The sequence below is a fragment of the Vigna angularis genome, chromosome 11 (assembly GCF_016808095.1).
Source record: "Vigna angularis cultivar LongXiaoDou No.4 chromosome 11, ASM1680809v1, whole genome shotgun sequence".
In the NCBI taxonomy this organism is placed as follows: Eukaryota; Viridiplantae; Streptophyta; class Magnoliopsida; order Fabales; family Fabaceae; genus Vigna; species Vigna angularis.
Window position 1 is genome coordinate 19485050 of NC_068980.1, and position 19735 is coordinate 19504784.

General features: G+C 31.3%; 2 protein-coding genes across 2 annotated transcripts; both read right to left on the reverse strand.

The window, feature by feature from the left end:
* Nucleotides 1–331: 331 nt before the first annotated feature.
* Nucleotides 332–2995, reverse strand: LOC108333632 (immune-associated nucleotide-binding protein 9). Its single transcript, XM_017569102.2, has 5 exons — nt 2969–2995; nt 2595–2838; nt 1803–2071; nt 1137–1301; nt 332–679 (listed from the first exon to the last, which is right to left on the reverse strand). Exons 2-5 carry the CDS (start codon nt 2797–2799, stop codon nt 452–454), a joined length of 867 nt encoding a protein of 288 aa, XP_017424591.1. The 5' UTR covers nt 2800–2838; nt 2969–2995; the 3' UTR covers nt 332–451.
* An 8100-nt stretch (nt 2996–11095) lies between these two features.
* LOC108332664 (immune-associated nucleotide-binding protein 9-like) lies at nt 11096–13191 on the reverse strand. The gene is made up of 4 exons (XM_017567981.2): nt 12971–13191; nt 12364–12632; nt 11852–12016; nt 11096–11392 (listed from the first exon to the last, which is right to left on the reverse strand). Exons 1-4 carry the CDS (start codon nt 13173–13175, stop codon nt 11186–11188), a joined length of 846 nt encoding a protein of 281 aa, XP_017423470.1. The 5' UTR covers nt 13176–13191; the 3' UTR covers nt 11096–11185.
* Between the last annotated feature and the right edge of the window lie 6544 nt (nt 13192–19735).

The window sequence follows — 19735 nt, forward strand, 5'->3', positions numbered from 1 at the left end:
TATATTTATTTTAAATATGGTTTAATAACTTATTTGGTCTTAATATGATTTTCTTATTTTTTTTCTCATTAATTTTTTTTTTGAGCAATCTTAATTCATACTTAATGTTTTTAAAAATGACATATAGTAACCTTACTAACACGGTGCCAATATGACACTTATATATGGTAACTTTTAGGTGATCATAAAATATTTTTTTCTCTTTCTCCAAAAGTTGTCTTTAAGAATGATACATTCAATTCGACATGACCCTAAAATATTTAGAGATTGAAATTCCTTGAATCATAAATAATCATACAATTTAATTATTTATTTGAATATAGTACTTTGAATATTAAAATACAGAAGCTTATGGTAATTATTGCATCTCACACATCACATTGTATTCACATATAATGCAATTAAAATATACAGAACATTCCTTACAAATACTTGTGAACATAAAACAGTGCTAAAATTTGAAAATTTTAGAAAAGGGAATTTTACACACAGACCATAGTTGTTGAAGTATAGGTGGTCTTGGATTTAGTGACTCATGATTATGCTTCATATTTTTAGCTTCATCATTCGATGAAGCTGATGTTGACTTCGATTTTTTTTCAATCTTAAGTCTTTCAACTCTTTCTTCTTCCAACTTTTCTAAAAGGTTTGCAGTTTCTTCTTTCAATTTTGATCCTTCCTATATATCAAGTAACAAAAAAAAAAAAACTAAGTAATATTCAATATTCATAATCATTTTCTCTATACATGCAAATACTTAGATATGAGTATATTATTAATGTTTTTATCATAGAAGTATATTCATTATTGAAGACATGATACCATCTGATATACTGTTAAAAAGATCAAAATTAAAAATAAAAAAAATCAATTCAGACAATTGAGTAGGTCCATTAATATGATAAACTAGACAAAATGAATTCAACTTAATTTCATTATTATTTTTTCCAAAAGTCCAAAAAGAGTCTATGAAAGTATTTAACATGAAAGGATAACATTTACCAAATATTGTTTTAGCATATGTACTTTTGTTCGTATTATCATTTTAATTTCTACTATTTAAAAAAAAAAAAAAATCCTTTTGTGGTTTGTATTTATAAAAATTAGAAAATGTTTCACAATTTATAACTTCTTACCTGTGATTTTATAAATGTCTTATTTGTATATGGTTGTCCATTGTTCTTAGATATAACCTTGTTAACAAGATTGATAAGTTCTTGAACTTGTTGAAGTTGCTTTGTTTCATCCTTAGTCTTATTATTAAAGAGTACTTTACGATTGTCACATTGGAGCAAAATATCCTACAACAACATTAAAACTTTATCAAAATCATAATCATATATAACCTACACAATATCTTAAATTGATAATAATAAAAACTTTATGATAGACACCACCACTTGTCACTTTTAATTATGTTTAATAATCTTTGATAATATACTTTCATTTATCTTTCGGTAACAATATTTTTTAATTATATATATATATATATATATATATATATATATATATATATATATATATATATATATATATATATATATATATATATATTAAGAAATTTAAGTCTACTATATAAAGAGAGTGATAAGGGTAAGAACTCTAAAATTTTTATGGTAAGATGTTAGAATAAAATTTAAATATATAATACTACAAATAAAAGCTTCTTAATATAGACATTACCCTATGTATTTTTTTTTTAATTTTGACATTTAAGTATAATAACGAGAGTTATTACCTAAGAATATTATGAGAAAAAAAAATCATATTACATTTATCTAAATGATAATATGATAAGATACCTTAAGAGGTTGTGGACATCCTTGACCTAAATAATCATCTAATGTTTCTTCATTATATTCAAGTTCGTCACCTCCCGTGAAGACTATAATCAGGTAATCAATAATTTTGTGTCCAAACAAAGTTTTCAAGACACGTAAAGTAGCTTGTTCCTCTTCAGAAAAGCGTGTTCTAACAGAGAATACCACAAGAATTGCATGAATTCCGTCTTTAGCTAGATCAATACTTTTGATTATTTCCTTTCCAACTGAGTCACTTCCATCGAATAATCCTAAAAAAATGTTATGTTATATAAGATTAAATTATTTATGTTTATATATATAATATTTATGGTGGAAGAAGAAATCACTATAACTTCAATAATGTCTTAATTTGAAAGCAAAAACATCATAATTAATTTAAACAATCACCATATTTTACAAAGGACTAGTAATAACTTTCTTTTAAAATATAAAAAATTATGAGAATAAAATTAAGAAATTAAGTATAGAAACCTTTTACTTCTAGCATACAAAATGTATTTTTCCATTAAGATAAATTTATAAAAAAAGATGAAGAGATGGAAGAAAAATGTTATCAACAGTTTTTTTAATATATTTATTGTGATATTAGACATGTTTCATTTTCTAGTTGTTTTGATTAAAAAATGAGACATACTTTTGAGTAAGTTTTAGCTAATAAGAAAGAAACTATTGTTAGCATTATTCAATATTGAAATAAACAAGAAAATCACATTCTTTTTAACTTAAATCAAATACAAATTATAAAATGAATAACAACTAACTATATATTACCTGGAGTATTAATAATATTAATAGTTGTTCCATCTTTTCTGGTACTTTTTTGTAATTCACAAATACGTGACATACTAGAAGAACGTGTTCCAGATTTAAAGACATTTTTTCCCAGAATAGTATTTCCAGTAGCACTTTTACCATTTCCTGTTCTTCCAACTAAAACTAACGTCTTCTCTTCATTAAATAAGGAATTTTGTTCCATTATATCAAATTCAGATTGCACCTTTTGAGTAAAAATAGCCTAAATAAAAAAAATAACATCACAATAAACAAATGTTTATAATAACAAATAACATGTTAAAAAGATAAAAAAAATCATATTATTGAAGCAAATATATATCTATCTATATATATATAATTATTATAATGACCTTTGAATAATTTCACCCAACTTGATTGTGCTTGAATTATCTATTTTTGAGAAGCCTTTTATAGTTGCTAAGTAAAAAATTAAACTTCCTCAAGAAAGAACAAATATATTAAAAAAATAAACTAAAGTGTGATTGAAAGTAACAAGATAATAATATACCTAATCTAACATTTGGAAAAGGAATTGATTAAATAGTGATAATTGTAAGTTAGAATCCAAAGAAACTTAAAATCTACCTCTCTAAAGACTTCAGCAAATAGAAAAGTATTTGGAAAAAGAATTAATAGTATATAAGTTAGAATCAAAAGAGACGTGAAATAAAAAAAAGAAGCTAAAGTTTGTAAATTTTCAATTAGTTTTCACAAATGAATTTGCCTAAGCCGTCATAATAATTTCACATAAATATTCCATTTTCGCAAATACTTCTTTAACAATTAAATAAATAGCTTGGAAATTAGTGTTTGGAACCATTAACTAACTACTAGAAATTTATATTCCTGCGTTGCACAGATTTATTTATATTTCTAATTAATTTTTTAAGTTGGCATATAAATAAAAATAAGATTTTTAATGGGATTGATATTAAGATATTTTAATTGGACTAAATTATTTTCTTTTAAAATCTAAACCCTTTAATTGTTTATATACCATAAGTTGTTGAGCTAAGAATATATATATTTTAACTAAATAAATTTTGATGTGAGAAAAGTTTTTAGTTTTTTTTCCTAATTTACAACTTTTCTTTTCTCTCTTCAACAAACTTTAGTGGAATAAATATGAAGTAAAACGTTCTTAAAACTTGCACATAAAATTTAATATAGTTAAAGTTAATATATATAAGTAGGTGAAAAATTGAAATAGATAATTCTCAAATTCATTCTAAAAAATAGTTAATATGTAGTCATTTTTACTAATGAACATAAATTTTTTAATAAATACAAGACTTATAATAACTAATAAACGACATCAGTTATTTTCTCTTATACGCAGCGGTTCTGCAACCAAGGTATATACAGGCGAGACAAAAAGGGATAGGAATTTTGTCTCGGTTCTGAATTGAGGCAAAAATGTGTGTGTTTTTGCCTCAGTTCAAATCCAACAAAGATAGTAGAGGGGCTTTTCCTTTTCTTTTTGTATTTTTTCTTTGTTTTCACCATAGGTTAATTCGTAGCCCCTAGCCGCTATCCATCAACGCTCACCGCTCCATCTCACACCACCCTCATCAAAGCTTCTCAATTGCGAAGAACAAAGAATTCCAGAAATCCAAATCAAATATTCCAATTTCAAGATCAAAATACAATAACAGTAAACCCTAAAAGAGAATTCCTAAATCATAACTAAACCACTCTTCACGGCTCATCCTGCAATCAATCAATCAAAAACCCAGAAAATCAACCCCCAAGACAAAATGGAACCTCCAAATCACTACAAGAACGAGGACGACGCATTCCCACCACCACCTGCAGAGAATCAATCAAACACCACCACCTCTGCAGAGAATCAATCAAACAAAAAACAACCCAATCGAAATCAGAAAAAAGGGAGGGAAGGAAGCTTCCTCCTTTGTTGCGAATTAGAACGGAGAGAAGAAGAAGAATAAGAACCACCATCGCGCCCTTGCGCCCCTTACCGCGTCTGTGTCGCGTCTCTGTCACGTTTGTGTCATGTCTCTGTCGCGTCTCTGCCGCGCCTCCGTCGCGCCATGATAATCCCTCTAGGTTGGTTGTCCGAGCGAGACGAAGAACCTTAGGCTAGGTTGGATGCACGACTTGAAGAAAGACGGATCGAAACAAAGAAGAGGAAGGAAGCCCCCCTCTCAGCAACGCGAAAGAGAAAACCCTCTTCGGCTTGCACGAGACCCTCATTGCTGCCCCAAAGTTCGGTCTCTCCGTGAGAAAAGAATCAACACGAAGAAGTAGAAAAGAAATCTCGCCCCCTTGCGCAACGAGAGGATCCGAATAGGGAAGAATGGTTCTTGTGTCGAAGAGAGAAGAGGAAGAGTAATCATTGTTTTACGTTTTTAAATTTTAACTATTAAAGAAGCTATTACCTTAGTTAAGTAGAAAACCGAGACAATAAGACTCTACTGCATCAGTTATAAAGATAACCAATGCGTAAACCTTTCCGAAAAAAATTTAAAATAAAATTATAAATAGAAAAATTTATAGATATTTCTAACTATAGGCATCGGTTCACAGTTAAATCGAGTCATAAAGGCCTTATGACATCAGTTCAAATGGAAGGAAATATATGTTGACAAAATGGATTTAGAATATTCAGATACAAAGGTTGTCAACTTTTGGCAGGACATACTACTTTGATTCTGCACATAACCGAGGCAGTAGGTCTATTTTGAAAAAACTGTCAAGGAAAAGTATGATTTGCAAGGAGAAACAATGTTTTTTGCCTCGGTTAGTCAGAGAATCAAGACAGTATACCCTTTAAGCATCAATCTCAATTGAACTGAGACATAATTTCACAAAAATTACGAAATTGCCACTGCATTTTGATAAGTTTCGATTTTTTTGAAACATATACGTATTTAAAATTCTAAAACAACGAATTGAATTTGAGACGTTGTTTCTAACAATCAGATTTTCAAATCAAAGACGTTATTTGGAAATTTAAAAAACAAATTGCATTCCCAGTTTCTTTTGGATAAAATTGAAAAGTTATTATTTTTTATTTTCATAGCTTAAAATCAATGATTTTTTTTATATTAAATATTTAAATTCGATTTTTTTTAGATTATATAGAAAAAAATACAATAAACAAAATCTAAAACAAAAGAGGAGGAACAAAATGCAGAAAAAGAACGTATAGAAATAGCAGAATATATATATATATATATATATATATATATATATATATATATATATATATATATATATATATATATATGAAAAATTTTCTAGTATATTCAAATGTACAAAATAAATTTAAATATTTTTAAAAAATACAGAAAAAATATTATTGAATCAATCAGTTACTATTATATCAAAAGTTACAACTGATAATAGTGGTGTAACTTTTTCTTGTTGCGAACATTAATATACTACCAATTACTTATTAGCTCCTAATATTTCACTATGATTAAAAAGAGTAATGATTTTTTTAATTAATTAACTTTTTATTGACTTTCAGCTTATTATACCAATTAACTTTCTTTTTTGTGTGAATTCATGTTTTTTAATGAGCTATCATGGCAATGAATTTTTAGAAATAATAGTGATTTAAAAGTAGTAAAATTTTAATATTAAAAAGTTTTAATTTTGTATTGTATATGATAAGTATTTATGACTTTATTAATATTGATATCGTTATAAGATAAGTTAATAAAGAATGCATTATGTGTGTCACTTATTGAGGGGGTTGGATGTTGAAGGTCAAGTACTACCTTTCAAAGGTTGTAGATTGCTTATTGAGGACTAGATGCTATATATTAAAGATCCAATACTCCCTTCCGAAGGTTATATGTCACATACTAAGGATCGACAACTACTTGCCAAAGGTTATCTCTCGCTTACTGAGGGTTGTATGTTGTCTATCGAGAGTCAGTTATCGCTTATTAGAACCAAGTGCCATCTACTGAGAATTAGATGTCGCCTACTAAGTGTCGATTACCATGACACACCCTATGAGTTGCTTACCGAGGTTTATGCATCATCCAATTCTTTTTGAGTTTGATGTAGAATAATGGCCATTTTGGTGATCACTTGAGAAGAAATCACATCTCATCACTTGTTATATGAGCCATGAGATCGTGACTCAAGTTAGAACTTTGACATTTGGTTTTTTAACAATTTCATTTCCTATGAAATGATTTTATTTTGTGCTATAATAACATCCTGAGTTCCAAGCTCTAGAATTTCTTTTTTAGAAGGTTGGCTAATGATTCAATGATCACAATGACTTCTTCAACATCTTTAAGCATCATGGTTCCTCTTGCAAATGCATCTAACAACATCCTAGTATGAGATCTAAGTCCACTATTAAACATATCAAGCTTTGTTACATCATCAAATCCATGGTTAAGACATTTTCTGAGTAAGGCCTTATCTTTCCTAAGCTTCACATAATGGTTCATCAATTCCTTGAGAGAAAGTTGCAATAGAATATTTTGCAGTAATAAACTTTGTTGGAGGGAAAAATCTTTCCAGAAAATTCTTCTCCACATCTTCCCAACTGGTTAGGCTTTGATTGAGATGTGATTGCAACCATGTCTTAACTTTACAAGTGTGTGAAAAAGGAAATAATCTGAGATAAATGACATCATCATTATTAGAATCAGTTCCAAGAGAGCTCCACATAGTTCATGGAATGTTGCAAGATGATTGAAAGGGTCCTCTTGGTCAAAACCAGCAAACTGGTTTGTTATAATCTGTTGGAAGTCCCAAATCAACTAGAGATAAGGCTAATTTAGAGTATATAAGTGGATGCAAACCTTACTTTATAAGTCGGTTATATAACATTGAGTTATAATTAAAGTTCATTTCTTAACATGGTATTAGAGCCATTGTTAGATGCTATCCTAGCGAGATTTGTTGATTGTTGGACATATTGTTCCATCCCCTATTGGGATGCCATCAGACCACTCATTAATGTCCAGTTCCACACATAAGATGTAATACCTCGGCGTGAGAGTGTGTGTTGGAAGTCCCACATCGACTAGAGATAAGGCCAATTTAGAGTATATAAGTAAGTGGGTGCAAACCTCATCTTATAAGCCGATTTTGTGGGTTGAATTTGGCTTAAAGTCCACTTTTTAACATAATCAATGAGAGTAGTGCAAGCTTCATTTCCACACTTTTGGCAGGCTTTACAATACTTGAAAAGAAAAACGTGATCCCTGTTGTTGTGTATAGTTAGTAGCCTCCTTTGATAATTTTCTACAACCATTTGGTCTAGTGTGAGAGTCCAAATCAAAGCTTGAATCAACAATTTTCATTAAGAATAAGGTATGTGGTGAAAGAAGTAGGAGGTCCTAGTTTAGAGTCTTTACCTTGGTCAAAGATGTTAACAGACTAACCTTGTGTGTGGTAGAATTAATTCTTTACCTTAGAATTTAAGCCCACTTTCTAATAGTTAGTGCTTCTTACTTTGAGAACCTTCCATATTAACCATATGACTTATGAGCTTATCAGGTAAATAACAAGTAGATCTACAACAAAATATAATGAAGAAAATGGCCATATTCACGGCTTCAATATTCCATGTGACCCCATATTACTTCTTTTAAGATGACATATATCAATAGAAATTATTGTACTAATTTTTTGACAAACTATCCTAAGAACGTAGATGTTATGTGATTAAAGTAAATGTGGGTATTACTGAAAAACTAGTAATTAATATTCAATTTTCTGAAGTAACAAATGTTGTAAGACACTAAAAAAGACAAATATAAACTACTAAAAAAGTCTCCAAGTTTCAGAATGAAAACAAGTCTTCAACCACTCTTGTTAATTTTCCTCAATTCTCCCCACTTCCTTTTTTATATTAATTTTACAACATTACAATATTACTTTATTTAAATAAGCATGCTAGGATACATATCTTGCTCTGATTCTCATTGGATAACTAATCCTTTGTGAAAACACATGTAAAGTATACATTATTTCACTTAATTATATAATGTTTTTGTTGTAGGAAATGGAAGCTTAGAGAGAAAGGATAGTTGTTTTCTAGGGCACTTTTGTGGTCATCACACGCATGTCTACTTTTCTTCTTCATTGTTTCTTTGAAGGTATCAAATTCCAGTAATCTTTTAATTCAATTTCAGTTGTTTGTTTACTCTAAAACTAATTCACACTTTGTACGCTACTTAAACACTCTTTGATTTTTGGGAATCGTAAATACATTATGCAGAGACATGCATTTTTTTCTACAATATTATAAGTTTGTATATTGACTTGTATATTATATAAATTAAAAGTAATATTATTAATGATTATTTATGAATGGTTTGTAATGTATAAATTGAACCACAATATAGGTGCATAAATTAAATCATAAGTATTTGCTTTCAATTTTCCTTTTTAAGTTGTGAGTATTTGATAGCATATAAATGATAAGTTCATGGTTTCAATTTTCTTTTTTGTCAAAGAATGAGACATTTAAATGGCCAACCAATTTACAACATCTTGACTTGTGTTCAAATAGTTTGAGTAACATATTTCTTTTATCTCTGAAGGGCCTTCCACATCTCCAGTTTCTTGATACAATCAATCAATTACAAGGAGCGCTAGATATAAGCGGTCAGTATTCTTGTTATGGGTGATTGTAATATATGTAAGACTGAAAAAATCATGTCACTTTGTATAATGTAAATTCCAAAGGCTGTTTTACTTGCATAGTAAATGACTACTAATTAGACACATTTTTTCTTACTTGAGTAAATAATTTTGGCAGCGTATTCTGAGGAAGTTGTGGGTTTATTTAATAAGGATATGTTTTACATATATTTGACGACAAAACAAGATTTATTAGAAAGAAGACATGGAAATCACATCTCCTTTGAAACAACCATTAGTAGATCTGAGTAATCTATAGAGGAGCACAATCCTAAATCAAGTTAAGCTGCAAAATAGTGAAATACCACTAAAGTTGCAGTGTACATAAGTACATGAATGGGTTGCATAATCTGTACTGCAGAATTTTCTCTTACTTTTAACCATTCTCATTTTGAACCTTTTGGTGCATTTGGAATAAGGTATTAAAAAATTTCTAAATACTTATCTAAATTGTTGATTATAATATTTTTTTAACTCTATTATTTTATTTGCAGATTTTTAATGATTCATCTGAAATGAAAGGTCCAGACATAGAAGACATTAGAATCAAATGAGGTAGTTTATTTTATTTTAAGTGTTAGTAAATTGTAGAAACTTGACTATAATTTAGTAATATATGTAAGATAATGTAATATTTGGATTAAATATATATAGTTTTATGTATAAATAATATATTAAATATTATTACACAATTTAATGTATGAAACAAATTTCATTTTGTTTATTCAATTGAAATATGTTCATTATAAGGGTATATTGATTATAAATTGATTGGATGAGATCATAATACAGAAAAAAGATTATAAATTGATTGAATGTTAAATGTAAATATATAATTTTATTTTTTCTTTAAAAAATTATTTTCCGACCGTTTTGGAAAACACTTGGTAATTACCGACAGTTTTGGAAAACCCCTGGTAATTACCGGCAGTTTTTCAGAAACCCTCTGAAAATGGAGACGGTTTTGCAGAAAACTACCGATAATTTTGTAATGCTGGTTTTTCTAATGATTTTCAAAATCGTAAGAAATGTATTTTTCGGGAGTTAAAACTCTTAGTAATGTAAAAAATAAGCCCTGCTAAAATTACAGAAGTGTCTCCTGTCAAATTTCAAACATATTTATAAAAGAGTGAATCCAGAATTTTTCTGAGCAGTCGTTGCTATTATTCAGGTTATTTTTCTTATTGAAACCTATTTTTAATTATTTTGAAGGCTTTCTATTAAAAGTATAAAAAGTAAAAAAGAAATACAATTAAGTTTTTTATAATTATATGAAACTAAATTTTAATTCTTGTATATTTAGGTCTGAATTTGACTATTTGGTATTAAATTTATCATTTTTTAAGGAAAGAAATATTAAAATAAAAACGGAAGAATATTGCTAGTTTGAGACAAAAAATCATATTCATTTCCTAATAAAATATTTTAATTCTTTATTCTTATCCGAAATCATATTCCAAAGTACAAAATATCTAATTTAGAACTTTTTCTTTTTCAAAATGACATCTTAGTTATATATTAATATTTTAAATTCGATTAATTATTTTCCATAAAAACAATTTTTCTTTTCAATATTGACATATTTCATTAAAACCTTTGCATGTCCAACTTTTTCCAAAAACTAACATATTTGTTACACAATAGCAAAAGTTTGAATGTGAAAATTCTAACAAATAAACTTCGAATTTGTGGAGTCCTGGGAAAAACTAATTCTCCCTTCTGACCCTAAAATATTTAAAATAAGAGATTGAAATTTTTTCTCGATTCATAACATACATTTTATTTATTTGAATACAATACTTTAAACGGCAAAATATATAAGTCTATGCCAATACATCACACACATCATACATTATATACACACATAATACAATATATATATATATATATATATATATATATATATAATTAAAATAATTCTAAAATTAGAGAATGCCACAAATTGATATAAGTTGTCGAAGTATATGTGGTCTTGTATTTGCTAACTCATGATTATATCTGAGTTTTTGAATTTCTTCATTGAATAAAGTTTGTGCTGACTTCAATTTTTCTTCAATCTTAAGTCTTTCAACTCTTTCTTCTTCCAACTTTTCTAAAAGATTTGCAGTTTCTTGTTTCAATTTTGATCCTACCTATATTTCAAGATAAAAGTATATCTTAAAAGAACAATAATTAAGAAATATTCAATATTTATACTCATATTCTCTACACATGCAAATACTAAAATATGTATATTATTTTTTTTTGTCGTAGAAGTACATTCATTTATGAAGTTATGACACCATATGATATAATATTAAAAAGATACCCAAACTTAAGAATGACAAAATCAATTCACACAATTGAGTTGGTCCATTTAACATGATAAACTAGATAAAATGACTTAATTTTTTTTTTCAAAAGTACAATGAAGTCTAACAAAGTATTTAACATATAAAGATAACATTTTCCATATTAATCTTGTTTTAGCTCATCATATACTTTCATTCCCATCTACATTTTATAGTTTCTACTTTTAAGAAAAATCATTCTTTTATGGATTCAATTTTTGTAAAATTTAGAAATATTTGTAAAATTCATAAATATTTTACCTGTGATCTCACAAATGTCTTGTTTGTATATGGTTGTCCATTATTCTTTGATATGACCATGTTCACAAGATTAAGAAGTTGCTGAACTTGTTGTAATTGCTTATTTTCATCTTTAGTCTTATTATCAAAAAGCACTTTGCGATTGTCACATTGGAGTAAAATATCCTACAAAAATATTAAAACTCTATCAAAATCATCAAATTTCTAAAGTCCTATATAGTCTAAGAAATTAACACAATAATATTAACTGAAAAAGTAATAATTAAACACATAACTGAACAATATGTCTATAATAAAATAATTCTTAAATTTATTTAAATATAATATGTTTACACCAAATATAAGTCAAAGAATATTTTTTTTTTAATTTGCATTTATTTTTATCATATATAAGTCAAAGAGTTTCTTAATTAGTGTCCACATAATAACATGTATTTATTTTTTTAATTTTGATTTAAGAATTATAAGAGCAATACATATATATTAATTTAAAAGATAATATGATACAATACCTTAAGAGGTTGAGGACATTCTTGACCTAAATAATCATCTAGTGTCTCTTCATTATATTCAAGTTCATCTCCTCCAGTGAAAACTAGAATCATATAGTCAATAATTTTATGTCCAAACAAAGTTTGCACAATACGTAAAGTAGCTTCTTCTTCTTCAGAAAAACGAGTTCTAACAGAAAACACCACAAGAATTGCATGAATTCCATTTTTGGCAACGTCAATACATTCAATTGTTTCTTTTCCAACATAATCTCTTCCATCAAATAGTCCTACAAAACATAATTTTTGGATTTTAAAATGATTTTCTTATATTTATGCACATAGTAATTAATTTTGGCATCCCAAATTAATTTAAGCCTTAAAACAAATTTGTATGTAGATTGAAGAAAAATTATAGTAGCACTCTTTCGAGTATGTAGATTGAAGAAAAATTCATTTTTAAGTTGTTTCTTACATGGAAGTGAGACTTATCAAAATATGTAATTTTTAACAAAATTTAGCTAATAATAAGAAAGAGAACGGTGTTAGTTCTTTAATCTTCAAATAATCAAGGTAACTAAATTTATTTTAATTTAAATCAAATAGAATTGAAGTTAGCACATATTACCTGGAGTATTGATAACATTAATAACTGAACCATCTTTTGTAACACTTTTCTGTAATTCACAACTACGTGATTCATTAGAAGAACACATTCTTAGTTTGAAAGCATTTCTTCCAAGAATGCTATTTCCAGTTGCACTTTTACCATTTCCAGTTCGTCCAACTAAAACTAATGTCTTCTCTTTATTAAATAAGGTAATTTGTTCCATCGTATCAAATTCAGGTTACAACTGCAAGTTAAAAAATAAATTAAGTAAAATAATAACACAACAAACATGCATTTATGATGATTAAAAGTGTGTTAAAACCAATTGAGAAAAATGTTTTGAAGCATAAAATGTTGCGTGTATGAGTGTTTCTGACCTAATAATTTGAGAAAACCTGGTTTGAAGTATCGAGATTTCATAATCATTTTATAGGTGTTCAAGTAAGAAACTAAAAAAGCACAGATAAAACTAAAGTATATTGAAAGATATAACTAAAGTGTGGTTGAAAGTAACAAGATAATAATATACCTGTTTAAAAGTAACAAGATAATAATATACCTGTTTAAAAGTAACAAGATAATAATATATCTATTATGAAATGTAGGAAAGGAAATCAATAGTGTAGTGATCATTGTGAATTACAATAAAAAGAGAGACATCAGAAAATAGAAAAATATATGAAAGAAAGAAAGTCTAAGCTTGAAAAGTTTCCAAGTTAGATTCACAAAATAATTTCCATAAACCATCTTGTACTATAGGATGCCTTATCCTACAACGGTCGATCGATAACCCGGGCGACCTAACAACACCTAAGCCAAAACGGTCGGCCGATAACCCAGTAGCACATTATCGTCGACCACTTGGTGCTCGACAACCAAAATAGTAGGTCGCGACACGAAGCGCTCATACGACATGTCGCCTATCCATGTCGACACACAGAACGATCGACATGCGGCCTGCGATATTTTAGCATACGGTTTAGCGGTTGCAGAGAAGCAGTTACACATGTTAGCTAACCGACGCCGCGAATCACGGAAGCAGTTGACTCAGTATCAACGCACAATCTAGCAGTTACAGCTTCTACACGGTCCACTTCGGTAACTGTCCGGATTTTCAGGTAACAATTTGTTTTACTGTTTTAAATATACGAAACACAAAGGAAAAAAGGTACGTTTTTTACCCATAGAGAAAATTAAGAAAGATTATTCCTAATCGCTTTCGATCAGATCCCTTTTTGACTTGAGCGTCGGAGTGCCTTTGCAGGTACCCAGCCCATCTTACCCAGAGAAGCAGAGAAGAAAGAGAAAAACAATACAGTAAAAGCAGTACAGAGAAGAAATGGTCCAGAGTTGTTAGGTTCGAATCTTGGGCTCCATATCCCAACTGAAACATTTTGGCGCCCATCGTGGGGCCCGAGATTTACTATCCCAACAACGCCACCGGAGCAATGGAAGATTTCAACACGCGTGAATTGATCAGGCAGCTGCAGGTACAGATTGAGACACAAACGCAAACTATAAAGGAGAACCAAGAAGTCCAACGCAAACAGGCGGAAGAGATGGCGGCGTTAAGGGCACAGCTTCCGCCACCAGAATTGTCTGCCTCAAACAGACAGAAGGAGAACGAGGTCAGTCATCACGGTGAGGCTTCTCATCCCGCTGGCGGGGGTCGAAATGGGCCTACTCCCATCCGCCTCACCAACCTCCTTCCGTTCACAGAGGCCATTGTGCAAGCAAACATGCCGGACAAACCTCCCCCAACCTTGGAGCGTTACAATGGTTCCGATGACCCCGACAACCATCTACGCAATTTTATAGATGCCATGGCATTCTACACTGACAACGACCCGGTAATATGCAGAGCTTTTTCTTTATCTCTTAAGGGTGAAGCTCTGGAGTGGTTCCATAACCTTCCACGGAATTTAGTAGATTGTTTCGCCACAATCGAATCCTTATTCCGCAAGCAGTATGCGGCTAACAGAAAACCGGCGGTGACCGCTGCGGAGCTTGTCCATACCAAGCAGGAGAAGGATGAGACCCTGAAAGCTTTTATGCAACGATATATCGAGACGGCCCGGCGCGTCAAGGATATCACTTCGGCTTTCATCATCAGCAACTTATCTTCCTGCTTAAGGCCTGGGCAGTTTGCGGAACAGTTGTATGCTGATCCTCCCACCTCCATGGAAGAATTGCAATCCACTATTGCAAAATTCATCCGCATCGAAGACAACCGTAACTCCCGAAAGAAACAACACCAGGATATCTCCAGCTAGGAGACAAGGAAACCAGTTAAGCGATCCACTAACGACTACAAACCGGACCGACACCTCGGAAGGAGACATGGTGGATATCTAAGTACGATCGTTACACGACTCTCAATGCACCACGGGCGAGGGTGCTGGAAGAGGCCTTGCACGCCGAACTCTTGATCGTCCGACGAAAGGCCACCCCGAAAAACGCAGACAGTAACAAAACCTGCCTATTCCATATGAACCAGGGACACGACACAGAAGAGTGCAACATGGTGAAAGACGAACTAGAGAGACTCATCAGGGCAGGTTATCTTCAGAATTACATTAAGGATAAAGTCTCCACTAGAGCTGCCACCCCTCGCCGAGGAGATCCTTCTAGGCGAAGCCCCCAACGATCACATCCTAGAGATGATCGACCCCGACGACGATCGCGTAGTCCGCCTCGCCGGACAGAGAGGGAGCGCTCGGTCCGAGGCCGCATTGACACCATATCTGGCGGTTTCGCCGGGGGGGGGGGGGTGTCAGCTTCAGCAAGGAAGCGACATTTGAGACAATTGAAGTCGGTTCACATGGTCGAACGCAAATGCAGATCGATTCCTGACATCACCTTTACAAACGCCGATTTCCATGCACCCGACCCTGATCATGATGATCCTATGGTCATCACAGCTAGTATCGCTCGGTATGATGTCGGCAAGGTCCTCGTCGACCAAGGGAGTTCGGTCAACATCTTGTACTGGTCTACCTTTCAGAAGATGGACCTATCTGAGGATCTCATCGCCCCGTTTAACGAACAAATCGTAGGATTCTCAGGAGAAAGAGTGGATACTAGAGGATACCTAGACCTGCGAACTCGGCTCAGAACAAGTCGGGAAGCACCTGAACTTCGAATTCGATTCCTGCTGGTCGAGGCAAATACATCTTATAACGCCCTACTAGGACGACCTTGCCTGAATGCGTTCGGGGCAATTGTATCCACTCCTCACCTCGCCATGAAATTTCCGACAGATCACGGTGACATTTGTACCGTAAGGGCAGATCAACGAACAGCCCGACAGTGTTATGTGGCGGGGCTGAAAGTAACCCCTTTCGTTCCAACTAGAAGGACAACGGGAGCCGAGGCAGCAGCAGTCGACTTAGACCCCCGAACCAATATAGACGAGCGTCTTCTTCCGCAAGGCGAGGTCAAACTCCTCTCCTTGACAAGTGACGCATCTAAAACTACCACCATTGGCGGGGACCTCACCTCAAGCGATGAGCGCGATCTAGAGCGTATACTACGGAACCATGCCGATTTATTTGCATGGACGACCGCCGACATGCCGGGAATCCACCCCGGGGTCATGGCCCACAGATTATCCATCTTCCGGGAGGCACGGCCTGTCGCCCAGAAAAAGCGACGGTTCGGGGAGGAGAAGCGCAAAGCCATTCAAGCGGAGGTCGAGAAGTTGATGAACACCCAGTTTATCAGAGAGTTAACTTACACTACGTGGCTATCAAATGTAGTCATGGTTAAGAAGTCAAATGGCCAATGGAGAATGTGTGTCGACTTCACAGATCTCAATAAGGCATGTCCCAAAGATTCATATCCCCTGCCTAGCATCGATCGTTTGGTAGATGGAGCTTCAGGTCATGTTATACTGAGTTTTCTCGACGCTTATTCAGGATACAACCAGATCCCAATGTACAAACCAGATCAAAACAAGACGGCCTTCATTACCGAACGCGCTAATTACTGTTATGAGGTAATGCCGTTTCGATTGAAGAATGCCGGGGCCACTTACCAGCGCCTCATGGATAAAGTATTCCATCATCAAATAAATATTCCATTTCCAAAAATACTTCTTTAGCAATTGAATAGCTTCCATATTAGGTTTTGGAACCACTGATTTACCCGATTTATATTCCTGCGTTGCAATGATTTAATTATGTTTGTAACTAATTTTTATTTTTAAGTGAGCATATAAATAAAATTAAGATATTATATATATATATATATATATATATATAGAATAGAATAGATTCCTATTTATTTAATTTTAATATAATTATATTCACTTAAATTTGTATGAAAGCATATATAATTGTTCTTATAGCATATTATTATTTCATTTCTGTTCATTAGAAAATGTTATATTTTTAGTGAAAATTACACTATATAAAGGTGCATACTCGATTCTAAGTTATCTAATTCATCAGTTTCTTGGAATACTAATATATAAAACTTAAACTATTTCGTTTAAGTTTTATATATGAGTGAAAAGAAAGCATATATAATTTAAAAATGAAAAATAGATTTTTGTAAGATCTATGAAAAATATTTAAATTTAATAAATAGTTGTTTTTTTTAATTTTTATAAAGTTAATAAAAGTATAGTAACAATAATAAAAATTTCAGAGGAAGGAGTTTAAAAATTTGAGAATTTATTTTAAAAGTTAAAAAAAAAATGAATAGTAAATAGTAAATAGTAAATAGTGAATAGTAAATAGTGAATAGTTAAAAAAAAATATTAAAATAAATTGTGGAAGAGAACACTCCACGTAGAATTAATCATTCAGAGATAAGAATGGTGAATAAAAAAATAATTTTTGAATAGTAAAAATGAATAGTAAAAGTGAATAGTAAAAATGAATAGTAAAAATGAATAGTAAAAATTTTTGGCTATAAATAGCCAAGGGGGGAGGCTGAAAATTTGCACCAAAATTCTAGAGAAATTGTGAGAGAAGAGAGTTGGAGGAAATTCTAGTTGAAGAGGGGAAATTCTGGAAGTTTCCGGAGAACCGTTTCAGAGAAGGAAACTAAGTCTGAAATAGAGGTAAGAGGAGTTACGTTTAAGTTTTTGTTTTGTATTATCTTGAGTCTTGTATATGTTGTTTTCGTTTGATCTTAAATCTTGAATATGAAGTATTTTGTTTCTGTATGATCTTGAATTTTGAATGAGAACATGCTTCTGTGTTTAGATCCAAGTGTTATAGTTGTAAAATGTGATGTGATTATGTTATGCCATTTGTATGATTAGTTGTTTATTTTTGTATTTTTGGATGGATTAGAAGTTGTCTAACCGGCTCTGCCAGATTCAACTTCTTGTATTCCCCATACCTTTTATTGTTTTCTTATTTTATTTATATTATATTTTTGAAAGGATGAGAAGTTGTCTAACCGGCTCTGCCAGATTCAACTTCTTGTTTCCCCAGAACTTTTAATGTTCTATTTAATTTTTATTGCATCTTCCTGGAAGGATTAGAAGTTGTCTAACCGGCTCTGCCAGATTCAATTTCTTGTTTCCCCAGAAATTTTACTGTTCTATTTAATTTTTATTGCATCTTCCTGGAAGGATTAGAAGTTGTCTAACCGACTCTGCTAGATTCAACTTCTTGTTTCCCCAGAAATTTTACTATTCTATTTAATTTTTATTGCATCTTCCTGGAAGGATTAGAAGTTGTCTAACCGGCTCTGCCAGATTCAACTTCTTGTTTCCCCAAGAATTTTATTAAGATTATTTTATTAGTTGTCAAACTTTTGATTCTTCTCCGGTGACTATTTATAGTAATATTTTATTATTGTTAATTTGTTTGTAATATATTTATCTTGTGTGATTTCTGTGATGAATGTATTTTATGATGTTGATAGGAAATTATGCATCTGAACATGATATGAGTATTATGGGGAAATTTTATAATGGTATGATATGAGTTGAGGAATATGAGCATGATATGAGTCTCATGGAGAGATTCTATATTGGTATGCTATTAGTGTATATGTTGATGTTGAGGGTCCCGTAGTTGGAGGTTATCCTGATACTCTAATAATCATCCAGTCTCAAGTAAAGAAGGATGAATTATGTGGTGAGAGGGGCAGGAGATCCTGGTCTATGTGCCGGTTTTGGACATAGTGTTGAGGATTAACCTTGTGAATGGTATGTAGTATTTTGCAAGTATATTCGTAAGAAAAAGTAGGAGTCATCACAAGTGCATAACCTCCCGCGACCGCTCATCAACGTATCATCCAGATGAGTGTCTATTGGGTATTGTGGTGTTTATTGGGTATTGTGGGAAGAGTGTCTAATAGGAATTGTGGTATGATGGTATGAGAATGTTTGACATAAATATTATATGATGTTTATATCAAAGCAATTATGCATGTTTTATAAATGATGTGTTGCATGTTAACTCACCCTTACTTGTTTGTTTGTGCCGGAAAAATCTTATTTTTGCGATGATCGTATAATGTTTTTGTTATACGGGAGCAGATGAGGGAACGACGTCTGAACCAATTCAAGTAAAGGAGGAAGCAGCAGAAAAATGAAGAATATTTTAAGAAGAAAAAAAAATAAAATTAAGATTGTTTTAATTATGTGTGAAAATATAATGTATTTCCAGTGTGAACTATGTTACTCCTAAATGGAGGATTGTAATATTCTACGATGTTTTCTTTATTAATGAAATAAATTTGGGTGTGAGATGTTTTATATTTTGGGTGTTACAGTTTTCTTCTTGTGTTTATTTTTAAATTATTATCTTTTAAAATATA